This window comes from Coloeus monedula, assembly GCF_965178545.1.
Source record: "Coloeus monedula genome assembly, chromosome: 39".
In the NCBI taxonomy this organism is placed as follows: domain Eukaryota; kingdom Metazoa; phylum Chordata; class Aves; order Passeriformes; family Corvidae; genus Coloeus; species Coloeus monedula.
In genome coordinates this window covers 828,627-843,581 of record NC_138819.1, presented here as the reverse complement: position 1 = coordinate 843,581, position 14,955 = coordinate 828,627, and the positions used below count along the sequence as shown (strand labels likewise).

Here is a 14,955-nt window from a genome sequence, read left to right as displayed (position 1 = left end):
CCCAAAAATGCCCAAAACCCACCCTGGAATGGCCCAAAAACAACCCCAAAAAACCTCCAAAAATCAGAAAAAACCTCAAGAAAAATAGAAAATCATCCCAAAAAATCCTAAAAAAATCCCAAAAAATCCCCCCAAATCCCCCAAATCCCAAAACACCTCCAAAAACCCTGAAAAACCTTGAAAAAACCCCAAAAATCCTGAAAAAACCTCCAAAATCAGAATAAAATTCCAGAAAAATCCCCAAAAAATCCTAAACAAAAACCAAAAAATCCCCCAAAATCCCCAAAACCCAAAAACTCTGAAAAACCTTGAAAAAGCCCAAAAAAACCCAAAAAACCCTCCAAAAATCAGAAAAAATCCAAAAAAAATTCCCAAAAAACCCAAAAAATCCCCAAATCCCGAAAACCCAAAAACTCTGAAAAACCTTGAAAAAGCCCAAAAAAACCCAAAAAAACCACTTGAAAAATCAGAAAAAAACCCAAAAACCCCAAAAAACCCCAAAATAATCCCAAAAAACCCCCCCCAAAAAACCCCAAAAATCCCCAAAACCTCTGAAAAAGCCCAAAAAAACCCCGAAAAAAACCCTTAAAAAATAAGAAAAAAATCAGAAAAAACCCCCAAAAACCCCCAAAAACCCCCCCAAAAAACCCCAAAAAATCCCCAAAACCTCTGAAAAACCCCAAAAAATCCCAAAAACCCCCCCAAAAAATCCCAAAAAATCCCCAAAACCTCTGAAAAACCTTGAAAAAGTCCAAAAAAACCCCGAAAAAACCCTTGAAAAATAAGAAAAAAAATCAGAAAAAAAACCCAAAAAACCCCCCAAAAACCCCAAAAGACCCCCCAAAAAAACCCAAAAAAATCCCAAAAAACCCCCCCAAAAAAACCCCAAGAAATCCCCAAAACCTCTGAAAAACCCTGAAAAAGCCCAAAAAAACCCCGAAAAAACCCTTGAAAAATAACAAAAATATCAGAAAAAAAACCCCAAAAACCCCCAAAAAATCCCAAAAAAACCCCCCAAAAATCCCCAAAACCTCTGAAAAACCCTGAAAAAGCCCAAAAAACCCCGAAAAAACCACTTGAAAAATCAAAAAAAAACCCAAAAACCCCAGAAAACCCCCCAAAAACCCCAAAAGACCCCCCAAAAAACCCCAAAAAATCCCAAAAAACCCCCAAACCCCCAAAAATCCCCAAAACCTCTGAAAAAGCCCAAAAAAACCCCGAAAAAACCCTTGAAAAATAAGAAAAAAAAATCAGAAAAAAAAAACCAAAAAAAACCCCAAAAACCCCAAAAAAACCCCCCCCAAAAAACCCCAAAAACCCCAAAAAAAACCCCCAAAAAATCCCAAAAAAACCCCAAAAAATCCCCAAAACCTCTGAAAAACCTTGAAAAAGCCCAAAAAAACCCCGAAAAAACCCTTGAAAAATAAGAAAAAAATCAGAAAAAAAACCCAAAAACCTCAAAAAACCCCCCCAAAAAATCCCCAAAACCTCTGAAAAACCCTGAAAAAGCCCCAAAAAACCCCGAAAAAACCCTTAAAAAATAAGAAAAAAATCAGAAAAACCCCCCCAAAACCCCAAAAAACCCCCAAAAAAACCCAAAAAAATCCCCAAAACCTCTGAAAAAGCCCAAAAAAACCCCGAAAAAAACCTTGAAAAATAAGAAAAAAATCAGAAAAAAACCCCAAAAACCCCCAAAACCCCCCCAAAAAAACCCCAAAAAAACCCCAAAAAATCCCCAAAACCTCTGAAAAACCCTGAAAAAGCCCAAAAAAACCCCGAAAAACCCTTGAAAAATAAGAAAAAAAATCAGAAAAAACCCCCAAAAAATCCCCCAAAACCCCCCCCCAAAAAAACCCAAAAAATCCCCAAAACCTCTGAAAAACCCTGAAAAAGCCCAAAAAAACCCCGAAAAAACCCTTGAAAAATAAGAAAAAAAATCAGAAAAAAAACCCAAAAAACCCCCCAAAAAAACCCAAAAAAAACCCCAAAAAATCCCAAAAAACCCCAAAAAAATCCCAACCCCCCCCCAAAAAATCCCAAAAAATCCCCAAAACCTCTGAAAAAGCCCAAAAAAACCCCGAAAAAACCCTTGAAAAATAAGAAAAAAAAATCAGAAAAAAAATCCCAAAAAAACCCCCAAAAACCCCAAAAAACCCCCCCCCAAAAAACCCCAAAAAACTCCCAAAACCTCTGAAAAACCCCCAAAAACCCCGAAAAACCCTTGAAAAATAAGAAAAAATCAGAAAAAACCCCAAAAACCCAAAAAACCCCAAAAAATCCCAACCCCCCCCCAAAAAACCCCAAAAAATCCCCAAAACCTCTGAAAAACCTTGAAAAAGCCCAAAAAACCCCGAAAAAACCACTTGAAAAATCAGAAAAAAACCAAAAACCCCAAAAAATCCCCCAAAACCCCCCAAAAACCCCAAACCCCCCCCCCCCAAAAAAACCCCAAAAAATCCCCAAAACCTCTGAAAAACCTTGAAAAAGCCCAAAAAAACCCCGAAAAAAACCCTTAAAAAATAAGAAAAAAATCAGAAAAAACCCCCAAAAACCCCCAAACCCCCCCAAAAAAAACCCCAAAAAACCCCCAAAAAAACCCCAAAAAATCCCCAAAACCTCTGAAAAACCTTGAAAAAGCCCAAAAAAACCCCGAAAAAAACCTTAAAAAATAAGAAAAAAATCAGAAAAAACCCCCAAAAACCCCCAAAAAATCCCAAAAAATCCCAAAAAACCCCAAAACCCCCAAAAATCCCCAAAAAATCCCCAAAACCTCTGAAAAACCCTGAAAAAGCCCAAAAAAACCCCGAAAAAACCCTTGAAAAATAAGAAAAAAAAATCAGAAAAAAAACCCAAAAAACCCCCAAAAAACCCAAAAAACCCCAAAAAAATCCCAAAAAATCCCAAAAAACCCCCAAACCCCCAAAAATCCCCAAAAAATCCCCAAAACCTCTGAAAAACCTTGAAAAAGCCCAAAAAAACCCCGAAAAAACCACTTGAAAAATCAGAAAAAAAAACAGAAAAAAACCCCAAAACCTCCCAAAAACCCCAAAAAAACCCCCCAAAAAACCCCAAAAAATCCCAAAAAACCCCAAAACCCCCAAAAATCCCAAAAAATCCCCAAAACCTCTGAAAAACCCTGAAAAAGCCCAAAAAAACCCCGAAAAAAACCTTAAAAAATAAGAAAAAAATCAGAAAAAACCCCCAAAAACCCCCAAACCCCCCCCAAAAAAAACCCCAAAAAACCCCCAAAAAAACCCCAAAAAATCCCCAAAACCTCTGAAAAACCCTGAAAAAGCCCCAAAAAACCCCGAAAAAACCCTTAAAAAATAAGAAAAAAATCAGAAAAACCCCCCAAAAACCCCAAAAAATCCCAAAAAACCCCAAAAGACCCCCCAAAAAATCCCTTGAAAAACCCCAAAAGACCCCCCAAAAAACCCTAAAAAATCCCCAAAACCTCTGAAAAAGCCCAAAAAAACCCCGAAAAAACCCTTGAAAAATAAGAAAAAAATCAGAAAAAAAACGCAAAAACCCCAAAAAAAACCCCAAAAAAAACCCCAAAAAATCCCAAAAAACCCCAAAAAATCCCAAAAACCCCCCCAAAAAACCCCAAAAAATCCCCAAAACCTCTGAAAAACCCTGAAAAAGCCCAAAAAAACCCCGAAAAAACCCTTGAAAAATAAGAAAAAAATCAGAAAAAAAAACCCCAAAAACCCCAAAAAACCCCCAAAAAAACCCCAAAAAAACCCCCAAAAAAATCCAAAAAAATCCCAAAAAACCCCCAAACCCCCAAAAATCCCCAAAAAATCCCCAAAACCTCTGAAAAACCCCAAAAAAACCCCGAAAAAAACCCTTAAAAAATAAGAAAAAAAATCAGAAAAAAACCCCCAAAAACCCCAAAAAACCCCCCAAAAAACCCCCAAAAAAATCCAAAAAAATCCCAAAAAAACCCCAAACCCCCAAAAATCCCCAAAAAATCCCCAAAACCTCTGAAAAAGCCCAAAAAAACCCCGAAAAAACCCTTGAAAAATAAGAAAAAAATCAGAAAAAAAACGCAAAAACCCCCAAAAAACCCCAAAAAAACCCCCCAAAAAACCCCAAAAAACCCCAAAAAATCCCAAAAAACCCCAAAACCCCCAAAAATCCCAAAAAATCCCCAAAACCCTTGAAAAACCTTGAAAAAGCCCAAAAAAACCCCGAAAAAAACCCTTAAAAAAATAAGAAAAAAATCAGAAAAAACCCCCCAAAACCCCCAAAAACCCCAAAAAAACCCCCCAAAAAACCCCCAAAAAACCCCAAAAATCCCCAAAACCCCCCAAACCCCCCCAAAAAACCCCAAACCCCCCTTTTTTTTCCCCCCAGGCACCAACATGCTGCTGGTGGGGGTGCAGGGTCCCCGCAACCCCTGCGAGGAGATCGTGGTCAAGCACTTGGGCAACCAACTCTACAACGTGGGCTACCTGCTGCGGGAGCGCGGCGACTACGTGCTGGTGGTCAAATGGGGCGAGCAGCACGTCCCCAACAGCCCCTTCCGGGTCACCGTGCCCTGAGGGCAACCCCGAGGCCGGGGGGCTTCGGGGGGACCCCCCCAAAGTCTTCCAAAATCATCCAAAAGCCCCAAAATCCCCCCAAATCCCCCCAAAATCCCCCCAAAATCCCCCCAAAATCCCGGCCGGCCTCGGCGCCGACGCTGGGAAGGCTCCGGGGGTGGGGGAGGGGAGGCGTGAGAGGTTGAGGGAGGGATTTGGGGGGGGGGGAGGGGTTGAGAAGTTTGGGGTCGTTTCTTGGAGTTTTGGGGTCTTTTCTTGGGAGTTTGGGATATTCCTGAAAAGTTTGGGGATGTTTCCTGGAGTTTTGGGATTTTCCGAAGTTTTGGGACTTCCCGGAGGTTTGGGATATTCCTGAAAAGTTTGGGGACGTTTCCCGGAGTTTTGGGACTTCCCGGAGTTTTGGGGACGTTTCCCGAAGTTTTGGGGACGTTTCCCGGAGTTTTGGGGACGTTTCCCGGAGTTTTGGGATTTCCCGGAGTTTTGGGGATGTTTCCCGGAGTTTTGGGATTTCCCGGAGTTTTGGGGACGTTTCCCGGAGTTTTGGGACTTCCCAGAGGTTTGGGATATTCCTGAAAAGTTTGGGGACGTTTCCCGGAGTTTTGGGATTTCCCGGAGTTTTGGGGACGTTTCCCGGAGTTTTGGGACTTCCCGGAGTTTTGGGGATGTTTCCCGGGATTTTGGGGACGTTTCCCGGAGTTTTGGGGACATTTCCCGGAGTTTTGGGACTTCCCGGAGTTTTGGGGACATTTCCCGGGGTTTTGGGATTTCCCGGAGTTTTGGGGACGTTTCCCGGAGTTTTGGGACTTCCCAGAGGTTTGGGATATTCCTGAAAAGTTTGGGGACGTTTCCCCGAATTTTGGGACCTCCCGGAGTTTTGGGGACATTTCCCGGAGTTTTGGGACTTCCAAGAGTTTTGGGGACGTTTCCCTGAATTTTGGGACTTCCCGGAGTTTTGGGGACATTTCCCGGGGTTTTGGGGACATTCCTGACAAGTTTTGAGACATTCCCAGAATTTGGGGAGATTCCCAGAGTTTGGGGTCATTTCCTGGAGGTTTGGGATATTCCCAGAGGGTTTGGGGACATTCCTGAAAAGTTTGGGGAGATTCCCAGAATTTGGGGACATTTCCCGGAGTTTTGGGGTCATTCCTGAAAAGTTTGGGGACATTTCCCGAGTTTTGGGGACATTTCCCAGAGTTTTGGGGGCATTTCCTGGGGTTTTGGGGACATTCCTGAAAAGTTTTGGGGACATTTCCCCGAATTTTGGGACATTTCCCGGAGCTTTGGGGACATTTCCCAGAATTTCGGGACATTCCTGAGAAGTTTTGGGGTCATTCCCAGGGTTTTGGGGACGTCACTCGAGGTTTGAAGGAAGCCCACCGAGGATTCGGGGACATTTCCCAAAGTTTTGGGGACATTTCCTGGAGTTTTGGGACTTCCCAGAGTTTTTGGGGTCATTCCCAGAGTTTTGCAGACATTCCCAAAAAGTTGCGAGGACATTTCCCACCGTTTTGGGGACATTTCCTGGAGTTTTGGGACAGTCCTGAAAAGTTTTGGGGACATTTCCCGCAGTTTTGGGGCCATTCCCGCAATTTTGGAGACGTTCCCAAACAATGTGGGGACATTTCCCAGAGTTTTGGGGACATTTCCCGCAGTTTTGGGGCCATTCCCACCAACTTTGGGACCCCCCCCAAATTCCCGGGAACCCCCCCAAAATCCGATGATTCCCCCCCCTCCCCCCCCCCAATTCAAGGACCCCCCAACTTTGAGGACCCCTCCCCCCCTCCCCCCCCCACTTCGGGGGCTCCCCCCCCTCCCCCCCCCCCATTTTGGGGGGTCTTTGACCCCCTCCCCCCCCACCCCTCACGCCGCCCCCCCCCCCGCCACTGCCCCTCCCCCCCTCACAGCTCCCCCCCCCTCCATTCCCCCAAATTTTTGGGGACCCCCCCCCCTGCAAATTTTTCCCTTTTCCCGGTTTTTTTTTATTTTATTGGAATTTTTTATCACCCCCGGGGGGGGGGGTCCCGGCGCTGCCCCTCCCCCCCCCCCCCAATAAAAACTTGTTCTGCTTCATTTCGGCTTTTTTGGGGTTTTCTGAGGGGGGGGGTTGGGCTGGGGGGGGGGAGGGGTCTCATTTGGGGAGGGGTCCCCTGTGGGTTAGGGGGGGGGGGGGGCTCGGGGGGGCTCTCTCCGATTTTTGGGGAGTTTCAGCCCAAAATTGGGGGTGGGGGGAGGGGTAAAGGGGGGGTCCCCGATGTCCTGGGGGGGTCCCTGGGAATTGGGGGGGGGTCCCTGGGGGGGTCTCTGAATATGGGGGGGACATTTGGGGGGGGGGAGGGGTCCCTATAAATTTTGGGGTCTCCCAGAGGAGCTGACCCCGCCCCGCCCCGCCGCTCCACGCCCTTTTATGTAAATGAGATGTAAATGACCCGCAGCGACACCGCCTGCTCGTTAATTATGCCGGAGAAGCGGTGCTATGTAAATGAGCAGGTGACGTCATACAGCGCCACCAATCAGCTCTCAGATCCCGCGCGCGCGCGGCACCGCCCGGCGGCCTCAGCGCGCCTGCGCGGCACCGCCCGCGCGCTCTGATTGGCTTTTCCCCGCCTCTCTATGGCCGCCGAGCCTGCCAGAGCGGCTCCGTCCGTCTCTATGGCCGCCACCCACCCCAGCCGCCCTCCCGAGCCCTCGCCGCGCCTTTCCCGGCCCCTTCGCGCTTCCCGTGCCCTCAAAGCTCCGCAGCCTCCCCTCAGCCCCGGCAGCGGCCACCGGGAGCGTCCCCTTCGTCCCTCCCGGTGAGTCCTCCAGGGCGGCCGGAGCGTCGCCGGAAGCGGAGGGCGCGACCGGAAGTGCGCGGACGGTATAAAAGCAGCGCGCAGGCGCCCGCGGCCTCTTTCGGGCACTCGGCGAGGTCGGAGCGTGGCGTGAGGGGAGGGCGGGCGCGGGCTGGGCCCGGCGGGGTTTGGGGGGATTTTGGAGGGTTTGGGGGGGTTTTGGGGGTTCTCGCTGCCCTCAACCCGCTTCGTTTCGTGCCCCCGCAGGTCCCCAGGGCCCGGAGCCGCCATGGGCCGCCGGCCCGCGCGATGGTGAGGGGCGTGACGTCAGCGCGGGGGGGGGGGGGAAGCGTGACGTAATACAACGGCTGTGACGTCACGGGGGTCACTGTGGGGGTCTTGGGGGGGAGTTGGAGTCAAAAGGGTCTGGGGGCTCGTGGGGGTTAAGAAAAGGGGTTTTAGGGGGTGGGGGAGGGGATTTGGGGGTGCTGAGGAGGGGTCTGGGGGCTTCGGGGGGGGGGATTAAACCAAAAGCTCGGGGAGCTCAAAAAGGGGAAGTTTGAGGGGCTTAAAAAGGGGTCTGGGGGCTTGTAGGGGGTTAAACAACAGGTTTAAGAGGGGGGTGGGTTAAAAAGGGTCTGGGGGCTTTGGGGGGGGGGGTCACGGCGAGGTCCGAAAGGGTTTGGGGGGGGTTAAAGCGGGAGATTCCGAGGGGGAGCTGAAGGGTCTGGGGGCTTCAGACGGTGGGGGTGGGGAGTTCAGGGGGGGTGGATTTGGGTCGGGGGGCTTGATTTGGGTCGGGGCGAATTTTTTGGGGGTCTCTGGGTGTCTCTGACCCCTCCCCTTTCCCCTCCCTCCCTCCCCCCCCCCCAGTTACCGCTATTGCAAGAACAAACCGTACCCCAAATCCCGCTTCTGCCGGGGGGTCCCCGGTGAGTCCCGACCCCTCCCCAAATCAAAACCCACCCCCTGAGGTGGTGCTGAGACCCCTCCCCCACTCCCTGACCTGCTCTCGGTGTCACCCCCAGACCCAAAAATCCGGATTTTCGATTTGGGGCGGAAAAAGGCCAAAGTGGATGAGTTCCCGCTGTGCGGGCACATGGTGTCGGACGAGTACGAGCAGCTGAGCTCCGAGGGTGAGGGGCCGGCGCTTTTTGGGGGGATTCCAGGCGGATTTGGGGCTCTCGGATGAGTTGGGATCTCAGGGGGGCTCCCAGGGGGGTTTTAGGGGGTCCCTGAAGGGTTTTGGAGGCTCCACAGGATTTTGGGAGGGGGCGGTTCTGGAGGATTTTGGGATGGGGAGGGGTCTCGGGTGGTTTTTTGGGGAGGATTTTGGGATGGGGAGGGGTCTCAGGTGTTTTTTTTGGGGTGGGGAGGGGTCTCGGGTGGTTTTTTGGGGAGGATTTTGGGGTGGGGAGGGGTCTCAGGTGGTTTTTTTGGGGGGGAGGGGTATCAGGTGTTTTTTAGGGGGGATTTTGGGATGGGGAGGGGTCTCAGGCGTTTTTTTGGGGTGTGGAGGGGTCTCAGGTGTTTTTTTGGGGTGGGGAGGGGTCTTGGGTGGTTTTTTGGGGTGGGGAGGGGTCTCAGGTGTTTTTTGGGGAGGATTTTGGGATGGGGAGGGGTCTCAGGTGTTTTTTAGGGGGGATTTTGGGATGGGGAGGGGTCTCAGGTGTTTTTTAGGGGGGATTTTGGGATGGGGAGGGGTCTCGGGTGTTTTTTTGGGGTGGGGAGGGGTCTCAGGTGGTTTTTTTGGGGGAGGATTTTGGGGTGGGGAGGGGTCTCAGGTGGTTTTTTTTGGGGAGGATTTTGGGATGGGGAGGGGTCTCAGGTGGTTTTTTGGGGTGGGGAGGGGTCTCAGGTGTTTTTTGGGGAGGATTTTGGGGTGGGGAGGGGTCTCAGGTGTTTTTTAGGGGGGATTTTGGGATGGGGAGGGGTCTCAGGTGTTTTTTTGGGGTGGGGAGGGGTCTTGGGTGGTTTTTTGGGGTGGGGAGGGGTCTCAGGTGTTTTTTTGGGGTGGGGAGGGGTCTCAGGTGTTTTTTTGGGATGGGGAGGGGTCTCAGGTGTTTTTTTTGGGGGAATTTCGGGGGATTTTGTGGCTCTTTGTGCATCGTGGTGCTGGGGGAGAGGAGGATGAATTCAGCTCTAAGAGCTTCCCAGAGCATTTTTGGGGTGTCCCAGAGATTTTGGGGTCCCCTTTGAACACGGGGGGGGGGGGGGTGAGGGGGCTTCAGCCCAATCCGAATTTCCCCACATTCAGACCCCTGCGCTGACCCCAAATTTTCACAGAACGGCCCCAAATTTTCCAGGAGCGACCCCGCAATTCTGGGGGCTCCCCCAACCTTTTCACCATTCCCAATTCTATTTTTTTTTGGGGGGGGGGGAGCTGATCCCAAAGATTTTGGGATCCCCTTTTTAACGGGGGATTGGGGGGGGGGTTTAACCAAACCCCAAAACCTCCTCTTGGAGCCCTCACCACCACCTCAAATTCCAATGGGAAAATCCCCGATTTTTGAGCAGCGCCGCCGCGATTGGAGCGATTTTAAAGGCTTGGGGGGGGGGGATTTTGGATTTGGGGAGGGGGTTCTGGATTTGGGGAGGGGTCTTCACCCCCCTCACGCCCCTCACCAGCCCTGGAGGCCGCCCGGATCTGCGCCAACAAGTACATGGTGAAGAGCTGTGGCAAGGACGGCTTCCACATCCGCGTGCGCCTGCACCCCTTCCACGTCATCCGCATCAACAAAATGCTCTCGTGCGCCGGCGCCGACAGGTCGGGGACCCCCAAAACCCCCCCGGGGAGGGCTCCCCAAAATCCCCACGGGGTTCCCTAAAAATCCCCATGAGGTCCCTGGAATCCCCACGGGGTCCCCAAAATCCCCACGGGGTCCCTAAAACTCACAGGGGGTCCCTGGAATCCCATGGGGTCCCTAAAACTCCCACGGGGTCCCCAAAATCGCCACAGGGTCCCTAAAACTCACAGGGGGTCCCTGGAATTACGGGGCCTCTCCAAAATGCCCACGAGGTCCCTAAATCTCACAGGGGGTCCCTAAAAATCCCCACGAGGTCCCTAAAAATCCCAGGGGGTCCCTGGAATCACGGGGGGTCCCTAAAACTCCCACGGGGGGTCCCCAAAATCCCCACGAGGTCCCCAAAATCCCCACGGGGTCCCTAAAAATCCTATGGGGTCCCTGGAATCACGGGGGGTCCCTAAAACTCACACAGGGGGTCCCCAAAATCCCCACGGGGTTCCCTAAAAATCCCCATGAGGTCCCTGGAATCCCCACGGGGTCCCTAAAACACCCCAGGGGGTCCCTGGAATTACGGGGCCTCTCCAAAATGCCCATGAGGTTCCTAAATCTCACAGGGGGTCCCTAAAAATCCCATGGGGTCCCTAAAAATCCCATGGGGTCCCCAAAATCCCCACGGGGTCCCTAAAAATCCCATGGGGTCCCTGGAATCACGGGGGGTCCCTAAAACTCACACAGGGGGTCCCCAAAATCCCCACGAGGTCCCCAAAATCCCCATGGGGTCCCTAAAACTCCCATGGGGTCCCTGGAATCACGGGGGGTCCCTAAAAACTCCCACGGGGTCCCCAAAATCCCCACGGGGTCCCTAAAACTCCCAGGGGGTCCCTGGAATTACGGGGCCTCTCCAAAATGCCCATGAGGTTCCTAAATCTCACAGGGGGTCCCTAAAAATCCCCACGAGGTCCCTAAAAATCCCATGGGGTCCCTAAAACTCCCACGGGGTCCCCAAAATCCCCACGAGGTCCCCAAAATCCCCACGGGGTCCCTAAAAATCCCAGGGGGTCCCTGGAATTACGGGGGGTCCCTAAAACTCACACAGGGGGTCCCCAAAATCCCCATGAGGTCCCTAAAACTCCCATGGGGGTCCTTAAAACTCACACAGGGTCCCCAAAATCGCCAGGGGGTCCCCAAAACTCCCACGGGGTCCCCAGAATCACGGGGAGGTCACGGGACAAGGAGGGGCAAAGGTTTGGGGAGGGGTCTTCTCCTAAAATTTGGGGGGGGGGGGGGTTTCCTGGAATTGTGGTGGGGTCTTCAGGATCTCAGGAGGGATCCCCAAAATCCCAGGGGGGGTCCCAGGAATTCTGGTGTCCCCAAATTGGAGGGAAAGAGGAGGCAGGGAAGCAGCTTGGGATGGGCGTGGAAAGGTCCCAAAAGTGAGGGGGCCTCCCAAAATTTGGGGGGGGGGTCCCCAAAATCCTGAGAGGGTCCCTGGAATCATGAGGGGCAAGGGGGGGTCCTTTAAGTTTTGGGGGGGGGCTTCCCAAAGCTGTGGAAGAGTCCCCAAAACTGAGGAGGGTTCCTAAACCTGAGGGGGATTTTGGGGCTCCCATCGTCCCCTATTTTTGGGGTCCCCCCCCCCTATTTTTGGGGTGCCCCCCCCGCAGTTAATTAAGCCGGCCGTGGCCCCCCCCCCCGTGGGGTCCCGGCGTGCACTGGCTGCGCACAGAGACCCCTCCCCCCCCCGGCTGTGTAGGGCCCCCACCCCCCCCTGGTGGGGCACCCAAAGGGGCCGGGGGGACAAAACCCCCCTGGGGGGTCCAAAATTCCCTGGGGGGGGCCAAAAATCCCTCCTGGGGGGGCCAAAAATCCCTCCTGGGGGGCCCCAAAATCCCCCTGAGGGGGACCAAAAATCCCCTGGGGTGCCCAAAAATGTCCCTGGGGGGGTCCAAAATTCCCTTGGGGGGGCCAAAAATGCCCCTCGAGGGGTCCAAAATGCCCCTGAGGGGGCCCAAAAATGCCCCTGGAAGGGCCAAAAACGCCCCTGGAGGGGCCCAAAAATGTCCCTGGGGGGTCCAAAAATGTCCCTGGGGGGCCCCAAAAATCCTTCCTAAGGGGGCCCAAAATCCCTCCTGAGGGTCTAAAATTCCCTTCTGGGGGGGGTCTGGGGGCTCAAAACTCCCCCATGGGGACATAACCCCCCCCCTTGAGATGGGTCTGGGGTCTCCAAGCGGTTGGGGGCGGGTCTGGGGTCTCTGGGGGGGCTCTCCACGCTCCCCCCCCCCCCCAGACTGGGATTGGGGGAGGGGATTTTGGGCTCCCCCCCCCCCCCTTTAATGGGCCAGAGGTACAAAACCTCTTCTTAAAATGGGTCTGGGGGCTCAACCCCTTTTTGGGGTGGGTCTGGGGTCTCCAGGGGGGGGTTCCCTGTGCTGACCCCTCCCCAATTCCCCCTTCCCCACCCCCACACCTGGATCAGGGGGGGGGTTGAGACTTCCCCTCCCCCCTTTCCCAGTACCCGGCAAAGCGTCAGGGATACAAAACCTTCTTAAAATGGGTCTGGGGGCTCCAAGCGAGTCAGGAGCGAGTCTGGGCTGTCCAGGGGGGGCTCCCCGTGCTGACCCCTCCCCAATTCCCCCTTCCCCACCCCCACACCTGGATCAGGGCGGGGTTTGAAGCTTCCCCTCCCCCCTTTCCCAGTACCCGGCAAAGCGTCAGGGATACAAAACTTCTTGTTAAAATGGGTCTGGGGGCTCAACCCTTTTTTGGGGTGGGTCTGGGGTCTCGGGGAGGGGCTCCCCGTGCCGACCCCTCCCCAATTGCCCCGGCAGGCTGCAGACGGGCATGCGGGGCGCCTTTGGGAAGCCGCAGGGCACGGTGGCACGGGTGCACATCGGCCAGGTCATCATGTCCATCCGCACCAAGGCCCAGAACAAGGAGCACGTGGTGGAGGCTCTCAGGAGGGCCAAATTCAAGTTCCCCGGGCGCCAAAAGGTACCCGGGACACCCCGAAATTCTTCCAGGGGAGCCCTGAAATTTTTTTTGGGGGGGGGGGGGAAGTGGTCGTGAAGTGCCCCAAAAATCTGGGAGGGTTGGGGGGTGAGGAGCGCTGTGGAGGAGGCTCTGGGAGGGGTCAGGGGAAGGGTTTTGGGGTGCCAGGAGGTTTTGAAAGGGTCTGGGGGAACCCCAAAATCTACCAAGGGGGGGTTGAAGTCTGCATAGAGGGACCCCAACATTTTTTGGGGGAAAAGAGGTCTTTGAGGTGCCTGAAAATCGGGGTTTGGGGGACGAAGAATTGGTGGTGGAGACCCTCGGGAGGGCCAAGGTGAAGTTCCCCGGGTGCCAAAAGGTACCTGGGACACCCCGAAATTATTTAGGGGAGAGACCCTAAAATTCAGGGGGCGGTGGGAGGTCGTGGGGTGCCCCAAATCCTGGGGGGGAACTGAGGGTGGGGCAGAAGGAGCTCGTGGTGGGAGCTCTGGGAGGGGTCAAGTTTAGGTTTTGGGGTGTCCCTGACCGGATTTTGGGGTGTCCCTGACCGGATTTTGGGGTATCCCCGACCGGATTTTGGGGTGTCCCCATCTCCCCTCAGATCCGCATCTCCAAGAAATGGGGTTCACCAACTGGGGGGGCTCAAAGGGTGGGGGGGGTCCTTGAAATAAATGGGGAGGGGGGACCTGGAGATGTCCAGATTTTACTTGGGAGTTTTGGGGTGTGCCTGACCGGATTTTGGGGTATCCCCATCCCCCCTCAGATCCACATCTCCAAGAAACGGGGTTCACCAACTCAGGAGGGGCCAAACCCCTTGAAATAAATGGGGAGGGGGGACCTGGAGATGCCCAGATTTTACTTGGGGGAAGTTTTGGGGTGTCCCTGACCGGATTTTGGGGTGTCCCTGACCGGATTTTGGGGTATCCCTCCTCCCCTTAGATCCACATCTCCAAGAAATGGGGCTTCACCAAGTTCAACGCCGACGCCTTCGAGGAGATGGTGGCCCAGAAGCGCCTCATCCCCGACGGCTGCGGGGTCAAATACGTCCCGTCCCGGGGCCCCCTCGAGCGCTGGAGGGCCCTGCACGCCTGAACCCCCCTAAATCCCCCCAAAATCCGCGGGGAACCCCCCAAAATCCGCGGGGAACCCCGAGGATGTGGAGAGGCCCCGGGTGGGTTTTGGGGGTGGGGAGTTTTGGTGGAATTAAAAGGATTTTGTTCCCTCACTGTTGGTGGTACCGTTTGGGTTTTTGGGCTGGGGGGGTCCGCAGATTTTGGCACTCTTGGGTTTTGGGGGGGTCCCCAAGTTCTGTCACTGGTTTTTGGGGGTCTTGGGTGGGGGGGGGGGGTCATGGGGGTCCCCAGGAGGTCACTGGGAGGGTCAGGGGGGTCCCCAGGTTTTGGGGGTGATCAGGGGGGTCCCCAGGTTTTGCCACCCACCCCCCTCCCCCACACCTGTTTTTGGGGACCCCCGATATTTTCCACGCCCCCCACCCTCAAAAAGAAGACGAGGCTACACAAACAGGGGTGAAATGAGTAAAAACGAGGTTTTTGGTTTTTTTTCCTTAATTCCCAAACGCGGCCCCTCCCCCCCCCCCCCCGACAGACACACACAGGGGTGGGGGAGGGGAGGGGAGCACCCCAGGGGATTTTTTGTTTTTTTGGGGGGGTCCAGGGCTGGTTTGGCCGCCTGGGACCCTCCCAACCCCGGGGTGTGGAAGGAGGGGAGATGACAAAAGTGTAAAAAAACCCTGAAAAACCCCTAAATAACCCCAAACTAACCACAGTCACAGACACGACAATGGGGGGGGGGGACAAGGGGGAGGCGACCCCCCCCTCACCTTGTGCTTGGGGGGGGGGGGGAACAGAGGGACAACAGCGGGGGGGACACGGAGACACCCCC

General features: G+C 53.5%; 2 protein-coding genes across 2 annotated transcripts in view; both read left to right on the top strand.

The window, feature by feature from the left end:
* The window catches only part of FLNA (filamin A), a 114,792-nt gene extending 109,865 nt beyond the window's left edge, over positions 1-4,927 (top strand). Inside the window, exon 46 of the mRNA XM_082300400.1 lies at positions 4,360-4,927. Within this exon, the coding sequence (XP_082156526.1) occupies positions 4,360-4,547 (188 nt within the window). The 3' untranslated portion in view covers positions 4,548-4,927. The remainder of the gene's footprint in view (positions 1-4,359) is intronic.
* A 2,508-nt stretch (positions 4,928-7,435) lies between these two features.
* On the top strand, positions 7,436-14,278 carry RPL10 (ribosomal protein L10). Its single transcript, XM_082300230.1, has 7 exons — positions 7,436-7,455; positions 7,586-7,630; positions 8,192-8,250; positions 8,347-8,454; positions 9,947-10,085; positions 12,894-13,056; positions 13,993-14,278. The coding sequence occupies exons 2-7, from the start codon at positions 7,608-7,610 to the stop codon at positions 14,143-14,145; spliced, it is 645 nt and encodes a 214-aa protein (XP_082156356.1). The 5' UTR covers positions 7,436-7,455; positions 7,586-7,607; the 3' UTR covers positions 14,146-14,278.
* Positions 14,279-14,955: the final 677 nt, after the last annotated feature.